The sequence below is a fragment of the Zalophus californianus genome, chromosome 1, assembly GCF_009762305.2.
Source record: "Zalophus californianus isolate mZalCal1 chromosome 1, mZalCal1.pri.v2, whole genome shotgun sequence".
Taxonomy (NCBI): Eukaryota; Metazoa; Chordata; class Mammalia; order Carnivora; family Otariidae; genus Zalophus; species Zalophus californianus.
The window spans coordinates 148052941-148073197 of record NC_045595.1 but is presented as its reverse complement, the minus strand read 5'-3'; the positions used below and the strand labels follow the sequence as shown (position 1 = coordinate 148073197).

At 47.5% G+C, this 20257-nt stretch overlaps 1 protein-coding gene across 21 annotated transcripts in view; it reads left to right on the top strand.

Annotated features, from left to right (window-relative positions):
- Positions 1–20257, top strand: part of KALRN (kalirin RhoGEF kinase) — a 646977-nt gene that overhangs the window by 181337 nt on the left and 445383 nt on the right. For all 21 annotated transcript variants that reach the window (XM_035724481.1, XM_035724478.1, XM_035724483.1 and 18 more), the window contains exons 2-3: positions 9998–10072; positions 16840–16954. In XM_035724481.1, coding sequence (XP_035580374.1) covers positions 9998–10072; positions 16840–16954 — 190 coding nt within the window. The remainder of the gene's footprint in view (positions 1–9997; positions 10073–16839; positions 16955–20257) is intronic.

The window sequence follows — 20257 nt, the reverse complement described above, 5'->3', positions numbered from 1 at the left end:
TGCCTGATTCACCCCCTAGACTAAAAGTCCCTTAGAGTCAGGAACGCTACATTTTTTATCATTGTACCCATAGTGACTGGAACTCTGACTGAACATATATGTGTTCAATAAATATTTGTCGAACTGAATTGAGCAGTGTTTAAATACCCAAGGTAATAACCTAAGGAAAGATTTAAAATTTGCTTAAAACTCTAGGAATTTTTCCATGGCCAATCCATCTACCTCAGATATGACTAACCAGAAAAACGTAGTATTGGGATCCATAAGGAGTTTATGCTGCCTCATTTCCATAGGCTGTGTGTGTGTGTGTGTGTGTGTGTGTGTGTGTGTGTGTGTGTGTATGATGTGCTCAGACCTTTCTTGGCTACAGCAATTATTTAAAAACAGTACAAAAACAAGTCTTTTTATTCTCTCCAATAATCTCTCCATGTTTATGTCCCTTCAACACTTCTTCATATTTGTTTATTTCCCTGCTATATCTTAATGTCTCTTTCATCTCTGCCTCTTTCCCATTCGGTTCATATATCCTAGGACAGCCTGCATAGCAGTCACTCTGAGCAGCAACTATACAACTAGCTCAGGACCAAGGACAGCAGCATACCTGGCCTTGAAGTGGGAGGAGGTGCTTTAGTTTGCTGAAGTTTATTCAATAATATGACCTCCGGGTGTGGTTTTCTCACCTGTCAGGCTGCGCTTGCAATTCTGTAATCCTGGTTATTATTTGGCCCTAGGTGTTCCATGCAGTGGACCTGTGTCCAGTCTGTGTCCACTCTGTCCCTGTGGCATTGCTTCCACTGATGGGTAATAAGACTAGGGCAAGAATGGCACAGTTAAGGAGTCAGAAAGTGTGGAGGTAGGAGTGGAAAGAAGCTCTGGGCTGGGGTGAGAAGGACTGCTTTAGGAGCTGCCTATGAGGGGCTCCTGCTCTGAGCTCTGCCATCAGTTTTGCTGCTTTACTGCTACCTGCACCTGCATTTCCAGCTATGGGGAGCAGGGCCGAGTGTGGGGGTTAGCGGGGAGGTACAGCAACAGTTCATGTTTGCATACCTGCTATTCCACAGTGACAGAGGCCAAAGCTGGATTTTCAAATCAACAATTTCAACTTTAACCTAAAGTCATGTCCTGATTAAATTAAAATTAATTAAAATTCAAATATGTACACTGGGGAAGAGGGAGGGGGACTAAGAGGGAGGGTCCCAAGGACTGAGCCTTTTATATATCTGAACCACAGCACACACCTTCTGCCTCCACCTCTGAGTATCTCTGCAATGCTCTCTAAATATATAAGCAAATATACTGCTAATATTCAACAGTTGATTCATATTCATCACTGACTAATTCATCACTGGCTAATGTTCTGTGTTACTTTGAGGACCCATGCAAGAGTAATACTCAGTGTAACGAAAAGACAATAAATCTACCACCATCACCACCATCCATGAGGTATGAGCGCTTTAAATAACCTAGTCAGCAAAGAATCAGTTTTTTAAAAAGTGATGGGCAGATATAATCACTTCTGAAGTGGCCATTTTCTTATGTTTAGAGAACACTGAATGTTGTCAAGTTTTCTGGGGAAGGAGGGAGCGAGGGAGGGTGAGTGAGTGAGCCCGTGTGTGTTGCAGCTGAGGTCTCAACTCAGCTAATATCAAATCTTGTGAAGAATAAACAGAAACGGTTTGCTCATTAGCTAGGCTTAGAGAGGTGTTACCCACATGTTTAAAGTGCTAATTATTAGTGATCTTTAATGCAGCTAATTTAGCAATGGTGTTACAAATTTCTGCCCTTTAAAAGTAGCCCATTAGCCAGGACTTTATAGCTAATATTGACTTTAGAAAGTTAATATTGAAATTGGCCACAGTTAGAGTTCATGTGGAAGCCTGAGAGAGAGAAAGTTGAAGATGGGTGTAGAAATAGGCAGGGAGAAGGTTGGGGGGAGGGAGAGACACAGCAGCCAGTGGGCACTGTTGGTGTGGAGGGCACTGTAGCACTGTGGGTGAATGAGAATCTGTCTTGGGTTGCTCCTCAGCTGTGTGCTGGGCACTGGAGGGACAGAGAGAAGCATCTAGCCCCGCCCTCCGGAGCTTAGGGTCTCCAAAGGGATCCAGATGGAGGAGCGGAGATGGCACAAGAGTGAAGAGCCTGCCAAGTGACCTGCAGAGAAGGAGGAACCAGCCCAGCCTGGGCAGGGGAGCAGGCACCGGGGGAGACACCCTGGATAAGATACACGGCTCACTAGAGTGCAGGGCAGGAAATGGACGTTGTGAGGAGTGATGGACATGTGTGTGTCAGACTTCAGAGGAAGGTAGACATTGCTTCTACCTGGTGGAATGACTGCCTAGTCTGGCCCCTGTCGTCTCAAGTCCATGACTGCTACGTCCTGTTGCATGAGACCTAATCAGTTGGCTTGGAAAACCTCAGTATTTAGCATTTGCCCAAAGAGGAGCCCGCATTTTTGTTTCCCCCCTCCCTTTTTATTTTGAAATCAGGTTAGCTGAGGCTTGTGAATGTCCTTCTCTTATAAGTGCCAGGGAGGAGCTGAGCTCTGCTACACTGTCCCTCCTCCCCTAGGAGAGAGGGAGGATGCTGCTGATGCTGGTTTGACACTTGCAGGTGTCAGTGATAAGGGATGGTGGCTTCAGCAGCCGGCCTCACTGTGGGAGGATGGATCCTCAGGTGGGGGAGAGGCAGGTGGATCTCCGCACCGTGCTGTGTGTTCTGTTGCTGACACAAAGCTGCCCAGTCTCCTCTGCCAGATTTATTCCTTCCTGTCAGCGCACACTTCCTGCCTCAGTGGTAGCTGTTTTAACTAGAGCTCCAAGGAACATATTTATAGTCGGTGGAGGAGTTTTCCAACAGCCAGTTTCCTCAATAGCTCATGAGCATCTGTAAAGAGGAGACAAGACATTCACCTCCATCTGCGTGCATGCGTGTGTGCATGTGTGCCTGTGTGTGTCTTTCTCAACAGCTCTTTCTCTCTCGCTCTTACCCATTTGCTCTCATTCTTGCCACCTCTCTCCTTGTCTTGTATTATTATTATAGGAAAGAGGTGAAGGAGAGAAAGGACAGTGAAGGGAATGAAGATCATCGCCTCTACCCACCAATGACTTCCTTCCCAACCCCAGCTGTATGAACAGTGTCTTCCCCCAGGGCTTTGCCCATCTAATCCCTACACAGAAGGGACCATGTCCTTAAGTCTCTTTCCTCTATGATTCAGTTCCATATTGCATCTTCATGGGGTCTTACTCAAACTCCCCGCCTCCTACTGGCCTGGAAGCTCCCAGCAGATACCTCACAGACAAGCATTCTTCCTGCTTCTCTTGGAACTTCGGGAGAAGATAAAAAGAGACAAAGTTCCAGTGCCCCCTGCCCTCATGTTGTAGCACCCACCTCAGCAAGGGTCATGTGTCCCATCCTCCCCCAGCTCCTGAGCCAGTAGAATGTGACATGCAGTTTGCAGTCGGATGGAACCACAGCCTTCCTTTTGGACCAGCCAGGTTCCACCCAGCTCTGGCCTGTATTGCAGCACAGTCCCAGCTGTCTGCGCTTCTGAAGGCACTTGCAGCCACATCTGTGCTGATGCCTTCCCAGGAGCCTGCCCTATTGAGATATCAGGTTCAAAGTATAATCACCGTGGACTCCATGCTCTCCTTTCCATCTCTCCCTAACCCTGCTTTACTGTTTAGCCAGTTCGCTCTCTCCATCTCTGGCACGTGCCCTGCTTGCCCCTTCTTCTTTGCCTTGGCTTGTGCCGCTTGCCACCAGGACACCATTCTGTGGCCCTACCCTTACTCGAATCCTGGTTCAAAGACCACCTCCTTGGGGGAGCTGTCCCAATAAATTGCTTCTTACTCACCACTCTTACTCTGTCTTCTTAGGATCTGTGCCTGCTCAGTTTCAGTCCAGTATTTCTGGACTCTCTTTTGCATGATAGGCACTGTGCTAAGTGCTGGGGTAGGGCAAAGAGTAAGACATGGTCCCCACCCTCAGGGCGTCGGAATCCATTAATGGTGGGTAGAATGAAAACACAGACATGACTTTCAGGAGAGAGAGAGTACAAGGTGCAGTCAGGGATGGCTCCGCTGGACAGGAAGGTCAGGGAAACTGCACAGAAGAAATGATGGATTTGAGAGAGATTAAAGAGGTGGAATCAGCAGAACCAACCAACTGAACTGATATTTGGGGCGTAAGAGTGGGAGGAGTCTAGGAGGCCTCCCATGTTTCTCTTTAGGTAAGTTAGTAGGTGACAGCACCAATAATCAGGATATAAGGGATATAGGACAGCCAGGCTGGGGAAGGGCGGGAGGGTCTTCATCAGAACCTCAGAATTGGAAGTTGTTTTTCGTAGAGTCTGGTAGCTTCCTGGTGTCAGGGGAAATGGGCACTAGGTATTTTATTGGGCTGAAAACTCTCAGAGGGAAGAAATTGTATCTCCCCTCCAAGGGAGATTATTGCCTGGGATGAGCACTGTATTCTCATTAGATGTGGAGCTCCCTAGGGTGGGAGCACCTCTCCTTCTTCTGTTTCTCATCCAGTATTGCCCAGTGTTCGGGGCTTTGTACCCATGGGTGGGAGTGCAGGTGCGATGAAGAGGCATAACCGACTGGCTCCTTGTCTTCCAGGGCCATCGCAGAGATGGTGTCTTGGTCTGTAAATGTATATATGATACTGAGAACAGTTAGAGAGGGTAGGGCTCTGAGGGCTGGAGTAGCGAGGAAGATTTGTTGTGAAATTAAAATATCTGATACATGAGAGAGTGTTTTAAGCTACCAAAATTCTGAGCAGTTTGGACAGGTGTTATTCATAACCACCCCGACACCCAAAAAACAAGATATGGTCCAGTCTCAGTGCCCTGGAGGGGAAACTGATCTATCTCTCCAACAGCCTTTTTACTCCAGAGCTGAATCTGGGTGACGGGTTCCAGGGTAGTGGCTGACTCTTTGGAATTGTTGGGCGGTGGTGAGGGGTCTTCCCATGGTGGAGGTGGGAGGGATGGAGAACAGCACTAGATCAGATGTGAGAGGTTCTATTTAGACTAGGCGAAAGGATGCTTTTATCTATCTCTGCCTCTAGGCAGCTCTGGAATAGAAAGACATACATTGGTGTATAGATCTTCCACAAGTGCACCATGCATAGGAATCACTGGAATTTCTTCTTAAAATGTAGGTTCTGATTCTGTAGGTCTGGGGTGGGGCCTAGATTTTGCATCTCTAGCAAGGTTCTAGCTGGTAGGTGAGGCTTGTTACTTTGCGTAGCAAGGCTTTAGGACTCACCTTTCCTTTGAGTTCCCTTGCATTCTGTACAGGTGATGTCCTGTCTCTGATAACAGCTCACTGTCCTATCTGCATACCTGTCTATCGCTGCCTGCAAGCCCCCTGGAGAGTGGAGTCCCTTGCTTATTTGTCTAAGTGCCATCACACTTAACATAAGGCCTAGCACATAATAGGTGCTCAATGAAGAATTGATGGAAGAATGACTCTGGGAATAGGAAACAGTCCCTATTATGCCCAAACTAAAGCTCGACCTCATGATCTCTTGGAACTCTCAACTGTAAACCAGATGTCTCCTGTGCAGCAGATCAGCCAGTGATTCAGGGCCACTTTGATCAAGGCTTCCATGCTGGACACACAGGGGTGGAGTGGAAAGAGGAGGCAGAGACCTACCTGAGCAGTGGTCACACAGGGTCAGGCCCACTCGAGGCAATGAGATAATATTAAAATACTTACACAGTAACTTCTCAGTAAGTGCATGTTAAGGGGGTGTGACTGAGAACCAAAAGATAATAAAGAGCAATCCATGGGCACCCTGACAGCTTCCACCTCTAAATGCTCAACACTTAGTTGCTTGTGTCTTCACTTGTTGAAATCTGTGCTGCTTTCTGGAAGAGGCTAGCATGGAGCACAAGACACACAGCTGCCCTGGGGTACTCACTGCCATCCTGGAGCCAGGAAACAAAAGACGGAGGGCCTCTGATACCAGGGCCAGCCCCACTGTTGCCATGGGGTGGGCGTGGGGGCGCTGCAGAGGCTGGGAGCCAGGGTGAGGGAGCTGGGCACTTTCCCACATGGGGAAGGCTGGCTGGGAAAAGGTGAAGGGGAATGGGCAGCAGCAATGTAAGCATAACACATTTGGAGAGAAGAGGTGGCAAAGTGGGGCTTAGAGAAGTTCCATGCTGGAGATCCTGGGGAGGTGGTGGTGGTAATTTTTACTTCTCTAATAGATGCGGAGCATTTCAACTTTGCTAATTAACCGAACAGCAGGTTTGTAATTCTGACAGCAGCAGGACACAAATGGGGTGGGATTAGTGCTGAATGCCAGCAAAGCATGCCTTTGTCCTTAAGAGAAAGCAGGAAACTCACTTTGGGTCAGGTCCCTGAGGGTGCCCTCTGGTTCTTTTTTTTTTTTTTTTTTTTTTCCTACACTAACTCCAAAAGGTCACAGGGGCTTTTATTTCTTCTCAGGCTTTCTTTAGAGCTAGCAAGGGACCTACTGTTTCAACTGTTTCTTTTAAAGGGGGAAGCTGATCTACAGTTGGTCTAGAGTTTGTAATGTAATAGTGCTATTATCAAATATACCTTGTTCAGAGATAGCAACTGCAGGTCAGGTCTGCCTGCCTCTTCCAAGGTATGTGTGCCTCACAGAAGTTCTTCCATCACTAGCCTTCCATTTCGGTAACTTGGGCTGTCCGCAAAATGGGTTGATGTGTCTTGGGCATCCTGATCCCTAAGCTGATTCCTGGAAAAGAATGCACTGGGAGGCCAGGGAAGGGTTGTTTTATCTTCCCAAAGCACACTGAACCTTGTTAGAGAGTTTGTTTCCAGTACTTTCTCTCAAAGCATATTGATCTGATAATCTGAGGATCTTAAAGGCCAATAAATATGAAGAAAAGGTTTAAAAAGTCTCGGACTATCAGAGCTGAGTGGGACCCTGGAGATCATCTACGCAGATTACCAGCCCTTGGTGTGACAGATGAGGCCACTGACCTTGCGCACGTCACTTGAGAAAGGGTTACCATTTCATTCATTTCTTTATCCTTTCATCAAATATTTATTGAACATTTTCTATGAGGCTGCCCAGACATGTACCTGATAGTGAAAACATGTTGCTATTTCATTGGTCCTGTTTGAGTTAGTGTTCAATGGACTTCTCCTTTATTATAGATCCCGACAGCTGGCTTCACAAGGCCCTGTGGGAATTGATACATAGAACCCTCAGCCAGTGCAAATAGGGTTTCTACTCAAGGTCGCTGACTTCTAAGCTGCTGGGCTAATTAGTTTAGCTCTACTTGGCTTTACATAATGCATATAATGTTGAAAAGTTGTTTGTAATTCAACTTTTGGCAAATGAAAAACTAATTCAAACCATTAAGGCAACTTTTATTTAAAGAGACCCTGGAGCAAATCCTTTTATAATGTGAAAAAATCTTGCTGTTGTTGGAAACAGTTATCCCCTAGTTAAGGATTTTGTAAATCTCGACACTTTAGGTTTTCTTAGGATAGGCTCACAACCTGGGAGGTAGTTCAGCTGTGGTCTAAACCAGATGGGAGAAGACTCTGGCCTGAGAAGAGGAAGCCCTAGGAATCTTAGACTGGCCCAACCCAAGATACTGACATTTACTCCGGCCAATGGCCAATGGTTGCAAGCTGCAGGGACAAGCCACTGCCTCTCTCTCAGGCCCTGGAGTCTGGAGGGGAGAAGGAAGAGGTGGGGCATGATGAGTGGGGTGTGAAGGATGGAATTCAGAGCTCCTTCTTGCTCTCCTTCCACAGGTAGGAGCAATGAGAGGGTAGGATAGGGGACCTTTTGCTTCCGTTATAGCAAATTCCAAGCTCTTCCTTAATGTCTGGGGACTTCTTGGAATTAGAGCCATCTTGTATACTTTAAGGGAGGTGGGGGAGAGGAAGAGCAGTGGAAAAATAGAACAGGTGTTTTGGAGAAAAGAGGGTTATGTGATTCTTGTCAAATCTCACTTTGGGCCTTGCTCCTTTTGAACTTGTAAATAATCTGGAAGCCGACAGGACTAAAGTTTAACTTTTCTTATTAAAATTTTTTTCCTATAGAAATTAAGCTGTATGTAGCAACAGAGGAGAGTGTTTTAAAACTGATGTATACAGAGATGTATTTCACATATGAAAACAGGCACTTTTAATGCAGAGGCATCATTTTACACAAACAACTCATGCATCAGCTAAAGATGATCCTTGTCTAGTTGGTGAAGCCGGATAGGACTCTTCCCTGCTAAGGAAGCCAAAACATTTTACTGCATGAATTTGAAAAAAACAAAAGAACAAAAAAACCCAACCCTATGTATCTATTTGTAAATTCTATAATAATTTATATGGATCCTAAGTGGTTTCTAGTAGTGAGATTTAATAGTTTTTCTGTGTTGGGATATAAGGTCAGAGTGTAACAATCTGTACAGACAATGCTTATAGTTAGAGCTTTTTTTTTTTTTTTTTTGTCGTGTTATGTTTTTCTTCTTCTATTGCCCATGTTCTTCTCAAAGTGAGCCTTGTAGTGGATTATTCTGGCATTAGGTACTGTGGGCCAGCTTGTAAAGAGAAGCAACTGATGAATAATAGGGCTCACTGTTTTCATGTAGTGAAAAATGAAGAAGAAATAGGTGAAATGATCAGAGACACTTTGGGAATTTGTTTGGGGTTAGGATATAACCCCTGACCATGGCAAACCGGCATTCTGGAGACACATCTCTCCTCCTCTTTGGTTGAGTGTGCAGCTGGCTCATTTCCCTTCCCTAGGCCAGTGATCTTAACCTTGGGCTGTTGCCAGAATTCCCAGGCGAGTCTCTTGAAGCAGTCAGGGTTTAGAGGTTGAGACAGCCCTGAGCGGGGACCATCGTCCCAGTACATTTCTCTGCACATTGTCAGATTGGGACCACAAGGGAGTGAGCCAAGTGGAGAAAGGCACTAGAGCGGTTGCCTGTGGTCTCTGGTTCTGTTTTGCTGAGCTGACACAGAACCTCCTCTCTCCAGGCATCGGTGTGTGTGATGTCCCTAGTGGTGTTCCACAGCAGAGATTCCAGTTATGGCTCACAGAGCATGGGCTGGCTCTCCCTGAGAGTCTTTGTGGGGTGCTTGGGCTAAATGTAAGGGTACAGTGGGCTGGCCTGCTGTTTTGTGTGTGTGCATGCAGAGGCTTCTCTTCCCACGTGCCTTGTACTCACACCGGGCTGGGTTGTCCTTTGAGGCTCTTGTTTCTCCAGGCACATCATTATTTTTCATTCTATGTGAGCCCCAGGCCTCTGCCTCCAACCCCCTAACAGGAAGTCAGCTGGACCCCAGAAGGGACTTTGCAGCTGAGAAGTGAAATTTAGGCAGAGAATGAGTTGCTGAAGAAGGGAGTGCATTTCCTTCCCAGGAGATTGTTGTGTCTTCCCACCTCCTGTCTGTTGTGGACTGGTGAGGGTGACATTGAGGGAGAGGAGGAAGAAGGGTTATTGCATTCAATTTTGCTTCCCACTTGGGGATATCGTGGTTTACTTTTACAGTTTGTACAATGAAAACTAAGAGTCACCGTGCCAGGTAGAGGAAAGGCAAAAACAATTATTTAGGGCATTGTGGTCCATCCTGATATTAATTAACCTGTTCCATTGATGTTTACTGAGTGCTTACTGTGTACCAGACACCATGCTAGGCAAAGAGGTACAAAAGTGGCTTTTAAAAAGCCCCATCATCAAGTTGCCCACAGCAGCAGAGCTGTGGCTGTTGCCCGCAAGGCGCGGAGCTTTGTATGTGTGGTGGGGGCAACTTGGATTGTCCTGTCCCCGGAAGAGACACCCCTGTGGCCTGGCATCATGTGGCAGTGTCCTTTATGTTGTGGACCTTCTCCCGTTCCATTGATTCCACTGGGCTGGGCTGTAGCACCTGAACAAGGCACAGCTTTCTGGCGCGTAATGGGGTTGGGCTGCTGAGGGATGTACCCAGGGATTCAGCCATCTGACCTCTTTCATCCCGATTCCTTCTGTTTTGTTGTCCCACAGGGTCTTTTCGGAATGATGGTTTGAAAGCTTCTGATGTCCTTCCCATCCTAAAGGAAAAAGTGGCCTTCGTGTCTGGTGAGTGTCTGTGAAACTTTGTTCTGTAGGGGACCTGGAAGAGTGTGTGCACACATGCATGTAGGCAATCACTTCTCGGTGTGTGAGAGGGAAGTGGGGGTGGGGCGGCACTCGGCATGGCTGGCTGCATCCTTGCTCCAGAGGCAGGCAGACAGAGGAGAGAGAGCCCTGATCCCGGCTGGGTGGGATCCGAAGGACACTCTGAAGGACACTCACAACCACGGGTGGGTGCCCCTCACCTCACAGCCCCCACACATACACCTGACCTCACCACCCCTTCCCCGGCCGGTCAGGTCCCTCATGGGCCACTGAGGTCCTTATGGGAGATACTCCAGTTGGAGGAGTCTGTTTACCTCACACATTCCCAGAGGTTTTATTTGGGTTCATCTCTGAGCGGATCACGGATAGGAGATGAAAATTTTTTCTGGCTCCTCTTTATCACTCCTTCCTGGCAAAGGGAACTCAATTGAGTGTTTATATCTTATTTATTTATTTTTCTGAGTAATAAGTTCCAAATATGTATTTCTGGCTTTTCTCTCCAACCCATCTTGTGCATCTGGATCTTTTAATGTCTGATTCAGGGGCCAGCAAACTATAGCCCGTGAGCTGGCCACCTGTTTTCCTAAGTAAAATTTGATTGGAACACAGCCATGTGCATTTGTAGTATTCATGTCCTATTGCCGCTATAACAAGTTACCACAAATTTGGTAGCGTACAGCAGCAGAAATGTATTCACTCATGGTTCTGGAGGCCAGAAATCCAAAAGCAGTTTACTGGTCTGAAACCACGGTGTCAGCAGGGCTGTGCTATTTCCAGAGGCTCTTAAGGGAGAACTTGCCTCTCGCAGCTTCCGGTGGCTGCCGGCATTCCTTGGTTTGTGGCCACATCACTCCCATTTCTGCCACTGTGGTCCTGTTGCCTTTCCCTCTCCTGTCTGCATCAGATCCCCCTCTGCCCCCCTCTAATGAGGATACCTGTAACTGCATTTAGGGTCTGCTCATATAACCCAGGATAATCTTCCCATCTCAGGATCCTTGAATAGTCACATCTGTAGACTCTTTTTTTTCCAAATAAGCTAACATTTATGGGTTCCAGGGATTAGGACCTGATATTTTGGGGGGGGCCGCTATTCAGCCTGCTGCAGCAGAGTTGAGTAGTTTCCTCAGAGCCCAGATGGCCGTAAGTTTAAGATAATTACGCTCTGGACCTTTAAGAAGAGTTTGGTGGCCTGTGATGTAATTGAAGGCAAGCTACAGGGGCACCAGTGTCTCTGTGGCTGCCAGTTCGTGGGTTCCATCATAGGTCTCCATTATAGAATCGCCAGCAGGGGCCAGGGTGAGGGCAATGCCCCACCAAGGATCACATTTAAAGAAACACACCCAAGTGCTGGTGCCTTGTGGACAGAGCGTTTGTTTCTGGATGATCCTGATGGTCTACAAGGGGGTGGTGGTAGGATCACAGGGGAAGAGCGAGTACCGTCCCACAGTATATGGCTTTACTCCGGAGCTGCCGCCGGCCTGGCTGATGGGCAACAGACCAAATGGAGAGAAGGGAGAGAGAGGAGGGGGTTGGGAAGGAGAAACCAAGCAGCAGGTGTCTCCTGCCTATCAAGAGGGAAGGTGAGAGACTGATGATTCAGAGTGTGGAGGTGGGAGGTGAGGGCAGAGTATGGGATGGGAGTATGTGAGGTTCTAAATGCACTCCTCGTTATTAGTATTAGTGGTAGTAGTAGTAGTGATACTAGGGTCTTGTTGTTGTTGCTGTGAGATGACATTGACTGAGAAGCTGCCTTTCCCTGTTAGTGTTAGGTGCTTACATATCTTATCAGGGAGTGAACCCCTGTCACTGAAGATGCTGAAGCCCAGGCTGAACAGCCCGTTGGCAGGATCACATGGCAGTGGTTTCAGTATGGGGAGAGGTATAGGTAAGGCAGCCTCCACAGCCTTTGTACGCTGGGATCAGAGTGCTTGCTGAACATGTGGGCGGACCCTGTGTGAAGTCCTTAGGGCCACTGGGCAGTGCTCGGCCCCCAACCGCTGCTGCCCGTAGCCTGGCTCCAGGATGTGGCCCACAGCCCTCTATTGTGTACTCTCTACTCCAAGTAGAGTCCAGTCCAGTCTCTTCCTCTTCTTCTTCATGGCCCTGAGCCTTGGCTAACCTGATGTCCTTCCTGCCCCCTGGGTACCCCACTAATCCTCCCACGTTTCTCACGCCTGAACTTCCTCTACCGGCTGGGCTGTACTCACATTTTTTGCCAGCTTGATCCTCTCTTCTTCCTCCCAAGTCAGTTCCCACTTTGCCTCCTCTAGGAAGCCTTTCTGGCTTTAATGCAGAGCCTCCGAACACCATCCTGTTCTGCATCAGTTCAGGACATATGAGTGCACATGGGAACCCTTGTTTGATTGTTCACTTGGAGCCCTGAGGCCGGGCCCAGCGAGCCCTAGAAGAGACCTTCCCAACTACGGGGAATTGTCCTAAGGGAGCATACAGAATCAATATGCCGGGAAGACGGGCCAGCACGAGGCAGGTCGAAGTTTCCCAGAGCAGGAGCAAGGGGGCTGGGCGCGTACGGTTCACTCCCTTGTACTGATGTGGACTGAGCACCCTCGGGTATGTCTTATTCACCTGCACGGTGTCAGGAACTTTTGGGCTTAGGGAACGTTGTCTTTTCCGTGCCTGGAAAGGATGCTGAGGATGCTAGGGAGATGGCTGGCTGCATCTAAAAAAAAACAGAAACAAGAAACAAACCAATAAAGCCTCTTATATCCTGAGCTTTTAAAAGAAAAAACACAAGAATGAAACAAAACAAAGAAACCCAGAATTAAAGAATGCAGTGTTGCAGTAGCATTTCTTTCTGTGAAGGAAGGTGGTGAGCAGAGAAACAAACTGTTGGTTGTGCCTCCCCCCCCCGTTAGTCCCCCCAGTTGTGGCCAGGGCAAAGGAAAGTGTGCTGCCATGGGAACGCACATTTGGAAGAATCCAGCGAGTGCAGCCCACAGGCTTCTGTGTGTGGGCGTGTGCACGTGTTTGCGTGACGGGCTCTGTGGCTGTGCCTCAGGGAGCCTCTGTCGTTCCAGCCTGGCCCTCCTGCTCTGCATTCACAGCCTGTGCGCCCCCTATCCCACCCTTGCCCTCTCTGGCTCCCTTTGAGTGCCTGCTCCTCCCACTCGCAGCACCCATTTGTGCCTCTTATGCAATCTGCTTGTAAGGGCTCATTTCACTTCTGTTACCTTTATGTGCACTCACGCCCTCGTTTCGGCCATGCCTGATGTCCCTCTCTGCCTCCTTATCTCCCACCAACAGCATTCTCTAGACAGCTGCTGTGGCACAGTCTCAGACCCTGGACCCACGTCTCTCAAAGCGTATTCCATAGAACAGCAGTCCTGCCAGATGAGCCTCAAAAAAGAAAAAGGGGTTCTACAATCCTAAGTTTGGGAAATGCATATTATAGCTGCCCCATGAAGATGTGCCATGTTCATTAAAGCACATGTCCGTTAAACACATGAAACTGTCTCCCAAACTACAGAGTAACCTTGTTCCCTTGAAAAAAATCATGTATATCCGTTAACATCTCTCAGAACTATTGTTACATGGACCAAACTTTTGGTATAATTCCATCAATGTATTTTTCTTGTTCTACTACCCCCAACTCTCTACCTTTCCCAGTTGCCCTAACTGGAGCCCCTTGAAAATTTTGAGCACCATTCCTCCTTTGGCTCCATCAGGGAAGCCTTAACTGCCCCTGCTTTTGGCTTTGCCTCTTCCCCAACCCTGTCCTGCCCTGCCTCTATGCCTTCTAGAACATCAGACCATCCCCTCCTCCTTCCTTTTTATCTCTGCCCTGTAGCTCCTGCCACCAAAGCCTTGCACACATGGGCCCACAGCAGGAACGTAATGAGCAATGGAATGACTCTTGAGGACCCTGCCAGCATCTGTATTGCCTTTTCAAAACTTGGCTACTTTTGTCTTGAACCCTCTCAGAGCCACCTCTGTAATACACACTGACTTCAGCAAGGGGTTCTCATTCTTCATCTCTGCTTATCACCCTCTCCAATTTCAGCATCCATGTCAATTATCCATCAAATCCTACACCTTCATGGCTGCTCAGCCTTCTTGGTACCAAAGTTTTCTACCTCCTTACCTTGGCTGCATATCCAAGACCTTAACTTTGATATGTGTGTCTGTGGCCTCAGTCTCTTACCTTTGACCCTTTCTGATGTTCCCCTATAAATTGGGAAAGGATGGCTATCAGATGAGCAAAACATCTGCTGTCCCCTCTTCCCTGGGGACTCATGATCCAGCAGCACATTTCCTACCTTCAGTGAGCCCTCCCCACTTATGCATGCACTAGCTTTATTCTGCCTCCACTCAAGTTAGAACCTAACATGGACACCATGGCTAGACCTTCCAACAGAGCTCTCACCATGCCCCAGTTCCCTGCTTCATCTCTTTTAGCCCACGTCATACACAGTCCTGCCGTTCATTCTCTGGGGATGCTGGCCAGTGATAGTCTGCTCCCCTTTCTCCCAGTACCTCAAGCCTATCCTGACTTGTTAGGTGGGCTAGTCTGTAATTTCACTTAAAGAACAAGGTCCCCCAGGCAGGCTGAATTCCTCCCTCTCCTTGATTTATCTGTTTCCTCCTTCCTCTTTGAGTTCTGTCAGCCTGCTTCAGAGAAGGGGTCAGGACCCCTCCCCTTGCACCCACTCTGAGGCCTCTTTCTACCAATTGTCCCACTCTTTCCAGCACAATGACACTCCTGCTCTATGCTCCTTCCTGCTCTGCTTCCTACATTCTTACATTCTTACAAGGTCATCTCCTTTCTGAAAAACACCTGGCTGATCCTACTGCCCCCTCTCAAATCTTTATCCTTGCTTCCTGAAAGGGGGGCTGCCGCAATGCCCCAGGCTTTCTCCCCTTCTTCCCCCTCATCTGCCATCCGGAATCTTCCCCAGAATATTTATGAAACTCTTCTTTCCAAGGGCAGAATTGGCTCTGGCTCAGGAAGTACAGTGCCAGCGGTCCTCCAGGCTCCTTAGTGAGCCTTTGCCAATCAGACCAGCCTTGGCTCCCCATGTTCTCATGGCTCTACTGTGTCCATGGAAGGTCAGGAATAAAGGCAGCAACTGCAGTTAAAACCATCCAAGAGTGAAAATCCTTAGGGTGGGTCAAGGCTAGAGAGGAAGGTTGAGGGTATGGGAGATGCTCCCAGCTTTTGGGAAACCTTCCATCTAATCCTTCTGCTTCCTTTACCTCATGTGGAAGGCAGTTGGGAAATGGGGATCATTTCCAAGGCAGACAAGTTGGGGGTGGCTATTCATACAAAGAGCCAGGCCTGTGGTATGGAAGATCTGGAGCTGGGGGCTCGGGTCCAACTCTGTGGTATATCTACACAAATCTGCTCCGGTGTAGGGCTGGGGGTGGTGGTGGTACTGCTGAAACATTTTTTCGTCAGGGCAGATCTCTCCGTGGCCCTGATCTTGTTTGATCCTTTCCTCTATGCAGTCTTCTTATTTCCTCCTCAGGAGTATCCTGGAATGGTTTGGATTTTGTCTGTCGAGTCTCCCTTCTGTCTGTATGGCTTCTGGACCCCACAGTCAGAGGGAAACATTATTCATGAGCTCAGACTTGGGTGGGGACCCTGGGAGGCTCTGTCTGTCCTTGCGAGAGTTCCTTCTTCAGAACCCTGAGCCTTAAGCTTCTTTTCCAGTATTGGCGATGGCCATACCAATGCTTCCTCCTTCTTGTATTCTATCCGCCTGTGGTCCCCACCCTGGAGGATGTCGGGCAGCTGCCGGGGGTGTGTGCAGGGGTCTGTGATCAGGATGTAGAGGTTTTCTTTGTGCAATAACCAGTGACTGTAAGGACATACCTTAGCTTTGTCCCCTGTGACCCTCCTGAGAAACTTGGTCCTGCTTCCTAATAGTGCTCACTAAAGGATAAATTTTTAAATGATAGAATAAATAGTGAATAGAAAGTTTAGGAAAAAAGAGGAAAGAAAAAGCAACCATGTCAAATCCCAGCCTTCTAATAACAACAATGTTCATCATTTCACTATACTCCCTCCTGCTTTTATTTAATGTGATATTTAGAAAACATTTATAATCATAGTGCGTACATATGCATTTGCAGTGATTCAGACCTTGAGCATCCTTGTTCCTGATACAGATTCCCGTGCTCCTCCAGCAGGAGTGACAGGTGGCACCTCAGGCAGGCAGACAGGCAGGGGCGGATCTTTGGCTGTGCAGAGAACACTTAACATCTTTTCTATGAATCTAAACACCTCCCAGCAGTCATGTCCTGGATGGATGCTTTAAGGGTCTCTCTGCACGGTAGTCAGTTAATCTGAGCCCTTCTACCTCACAGAGGTCTGCAAAGAGAAGTGAATTGAAGGTTAAATTTCCAAAGACCCGTTCAATAGCTTGTGTTCTCAAAAAGAGAACATCACCTTCATTATCATCTCGCATTTGTAGACAGCTTTACTTTTCAAAGTGCTTCCCCATTTGCCAGCTCCTCAGTCCTGGCGGCCACCCAGTAAAATGCTCATCAGTATTTTCATCTGCACTTGGCAGTGAGATATTAGAGAAGTTAAAAGACTTGCCCAAGGTCACACACGTGAACCACATCCAAACCCCATGCCCTTCACCTAACCAGTGACCGCGTTTCTCTGAGCTCCATATTTCTGCCTGTTTCCTCCAGCACTTAGATGGACTTTCAGCACACTTTCCGGCTGGTTTTCTTAACAGCCCTCCTCTTCCTCCCTGCAGGGGGCCGTGATAAGCGAGGGGGACCCATCCTGACTTTCCCAGCTCGCAGCAATCATGACAGAATAAGACAGGAAGACCTGAGGAAACTCGTGACCTATTTGGCCAGTGTGCCAAGGTAAGGTGGAGGGGAATGTCCTGCAGGGGAGGGAGTGGGGAGCTGGGCTGAGGCAAGTGAGTTGAAATGAGGCTCCATCCTGCCTGGGGCCCAGTTGTTTCTGCCCTTGAAGCGGATTCTATTTATTCCTGGAACATCACCCACAGTTCACCTTGTTCTCATCATTCCCATTGTTACTGCTGGGACCCACATGAATGGAGTGGGAGCCCTGGGCGGAGGTGAGAACAAGGGCAGGGGCCGGAGCAGGAGAGACTATGGCCTGGGGAGGAGGGTGGGAAGTTGCTGTTTTCCTTAGGGAAGTGGAAAGTCTGGCTGATTCCACTCTGGCTTGTGCAATGGATTATTTTCAAAACCTCTGGCTTGTGAATGTGTTTATGGCTTTTGGGGTTTGGGGCGAATAACTGCACTTGTATCACACAGCTAGATGCAGCCCTCAGCTCGGTTGCCGTCACACATTTTCAGCAGGGTTAATATTGCCTCCAAGGGGGATGAAAATTGGTTGGTGGGGGGGCTAGTGAAAAGCTTGCTTTTTTTATGTAGTAAACACAGATACACATACTGTACCTAAAAAGGTGTGCAGTGTATTCATGGTATTAAAATTTCGTCGGTTTGGGGGTGCCTGTGTGGCTCAGTCAGTTTAGCATCTGACTCAGTTTCGGCTCAGGTCACAGGATCTCAGTGTCCTGGAATTGAGCCCCGCATTGGGCCCATGCTCAGTGGGGAGTCGGCTTCGGATTCTTTCTCTCTTTCTCTCTCTCTCTCCCCCTCTGCCCCTCTCCCTGCTCACATACTCTCTCTCTAAAATAAATAAATAAAAATAATTTTTAGAAAAATTTCATTGGGTGGGGCAATTAAAGAGAAAAAGCATTAAAAAGCTCATTTAGGGCAGGGAATGATGATAATTTTAACAGGTTGAGAAACATTGGTTTCTGAGTGTTTCCAGGTAGTGCTGGTCATGTTGGTGGTGGAGAGAGACATGTCAAGGCCATGGCCTGTATCTTCTAAGAAGGGAGAGGAGAGGACTTTGTAGACTCAGAGATCACAGCATGTGAGAGCTGAGAGAGCCCTGAAAAGCAGTCTTGGCAGCTACGTGTTGTGTTCTGCTTAGGAATCAGGGTCAGTGGGGATGAGAACTGCTCACAAGACAGTGAGCAGGCAGTGGCTGGCCTACAACTCTGCCCTCCTGACTCCTGCCCCAGGACTCTCCCATCCTTGCCCTTGGCCAGAGAGATTTCTGTTCTCTGCCACTTAGTGGAGCTGGAGCCTGGCAAGTGTTTGTCATGGCAAATAAGAAGTGGTGCCTTCGGCTTTCAGTATCTCCTTCTGGTCTCTGTGCATTTTATAGGAGAATTAGTAAATTATAGAGAGGAACTCCATATTCAGCCCCGCCTCTGCTGGGAGACCTTGGATAATTGTTGAAAGTGCTGATTACGGATGCCTGGGTGGCTCAGTTAAGCGTCTGCCTTTGACTCAGGTCATGATCCCGGGGTCCTGGGATTGAGCCCCGCATCGGGCTCCCTGCTCAGCAGGGAGTCTGCTTTTCCATCTGCCCTCCCCCGCTCCCTGCTTGTGTTCTCTCTCACTTGCTCTCTCTCTCTCAAATAAATAAATAAAATCTTTAAAAAAAGAAAGTGCTGATTAGGTTCTTGAAGCAGGTGTCCAATGAGGCAAGCACTACATTTAAAAGTGCTACGAGGGAGACAAATGTAAAGGGATTGGTAGACAGTGATGGGCAAGTGGTACACGGGATTTAAGACAGTCATCTGGGGCTTGGGAGGATATTGACTAGAATAGGGAGCCTTGAAGAGCCCCCACAGAAGGCTGTGCACAAACAGATGTCAAATAGTGTCTCTTTTTTTTTTTTCTTTATGATATCTGCTGGGGGTCAGAAAAGAGATTAAAGGTCTTAAGTTCCAATGAAAGGGACTCAGGTTTATATCCAAAGAAGAACTTCTAAACTTTGAGGCAGGAGTCTTTGGATGAAGAATAGAAGAGAATATTTTTTTTTTTTCCTGGAGGTCTTTGTACAGAAGAAATATTCGCTTCTGTCTCAGAGGCAAGGAGATGGACTAAATCACCCATGATTGATGTAGGTAATTTAGCAATTTAGTTATCTAGGGGCTAAGCAGTTTTGAAAGTACCTTTCCCAAGTATACTACTAACAAGCATAAAACTAGGCATTTTCTAAAGCAATTTACAAGAGAAGTTTTCCTGGTGACCCATAATGAACTCTCAGTTCTTTTAGAGTCAGAAGAAATTGGGGTCCCAGGAGACATGAAGGGTACATTTTTTTTTTCTTTCTGGTATGTTTATCACATCCCTGCAGCTAATGCACACTTACCTTCTAAAGAATAGATGGTAAAAGAATTAGAGGAACACTTTCCTTCATTCTGATTTGTTAAGCAAAGATGGAACAAAATAGATTGGCAGCAATTAAAAAGGAGGGGGTGAAGGGGAATGAAACCCACAAGGGCCTGAGAGGAAGGTCACAGAAAAGAAGAAATAATACATTATCATTGAAGGAATGTACTGGATGCAAGTTCTCTGCTTCTTAGAGGGTGGTCCCAGGCATTGCATCCTGTGCCCCTGAGAGCAAAAAAAAAAAAAAAAAAGGTTCTTCACAGGTTCTGGCCAGTGGGAGGCAAGTATCCTGTTGCCACCTTCAGTGGGAAGAATTGTTCTTGGAGACCTGCTGCTTCTGTCTCAAGGGTCTTTGTTTACCAGGAGTGTGAGCACTTGGCAGGTTGCAGAGTTTACCAACTAATCATGCCCACCCATTACTTCCTAATTCTGTTGGCCTCAAGTTTACACAAGACTACTATTGGAAACAAAATCTGGAACGGAATTGTTCCAAAGACAGTGAAGTCTGGGGAGAGAAACTGAAGAACTTTGCAGGTCAGATGGTGTTTGCCACTCTTCTGCTTAGCCATGGCTTTGGGAAAGAAGGGAAACTATGAAAATGAATAGCTAGATTAGGTTGATGATACTGATGAGAAGAAATGATCTATTCTGGGTCCTGGCTTTAGGAGGCTAAAAGACAGGCTCCTGTCAGGGTGGAGTGTGCCCTATAGACTGGTATAATCATCTGTAGGTGATATTTGGCATTCATATATTCATGCATTTATTCATTCTTTCTTTATTTAACAAATATTTAGAGCCTCTACATGCCAAGTAGACTGAGCATTCATGGTGAGCAGGAACAGACATTTTGATAAAGTTAGGTAAAACTTGGGTATTTCCCTACCCAGTGCAAACCAGTAGCCATAAAAGGCAGTACACTGTATGACTGTGCTTGCTGGTAGC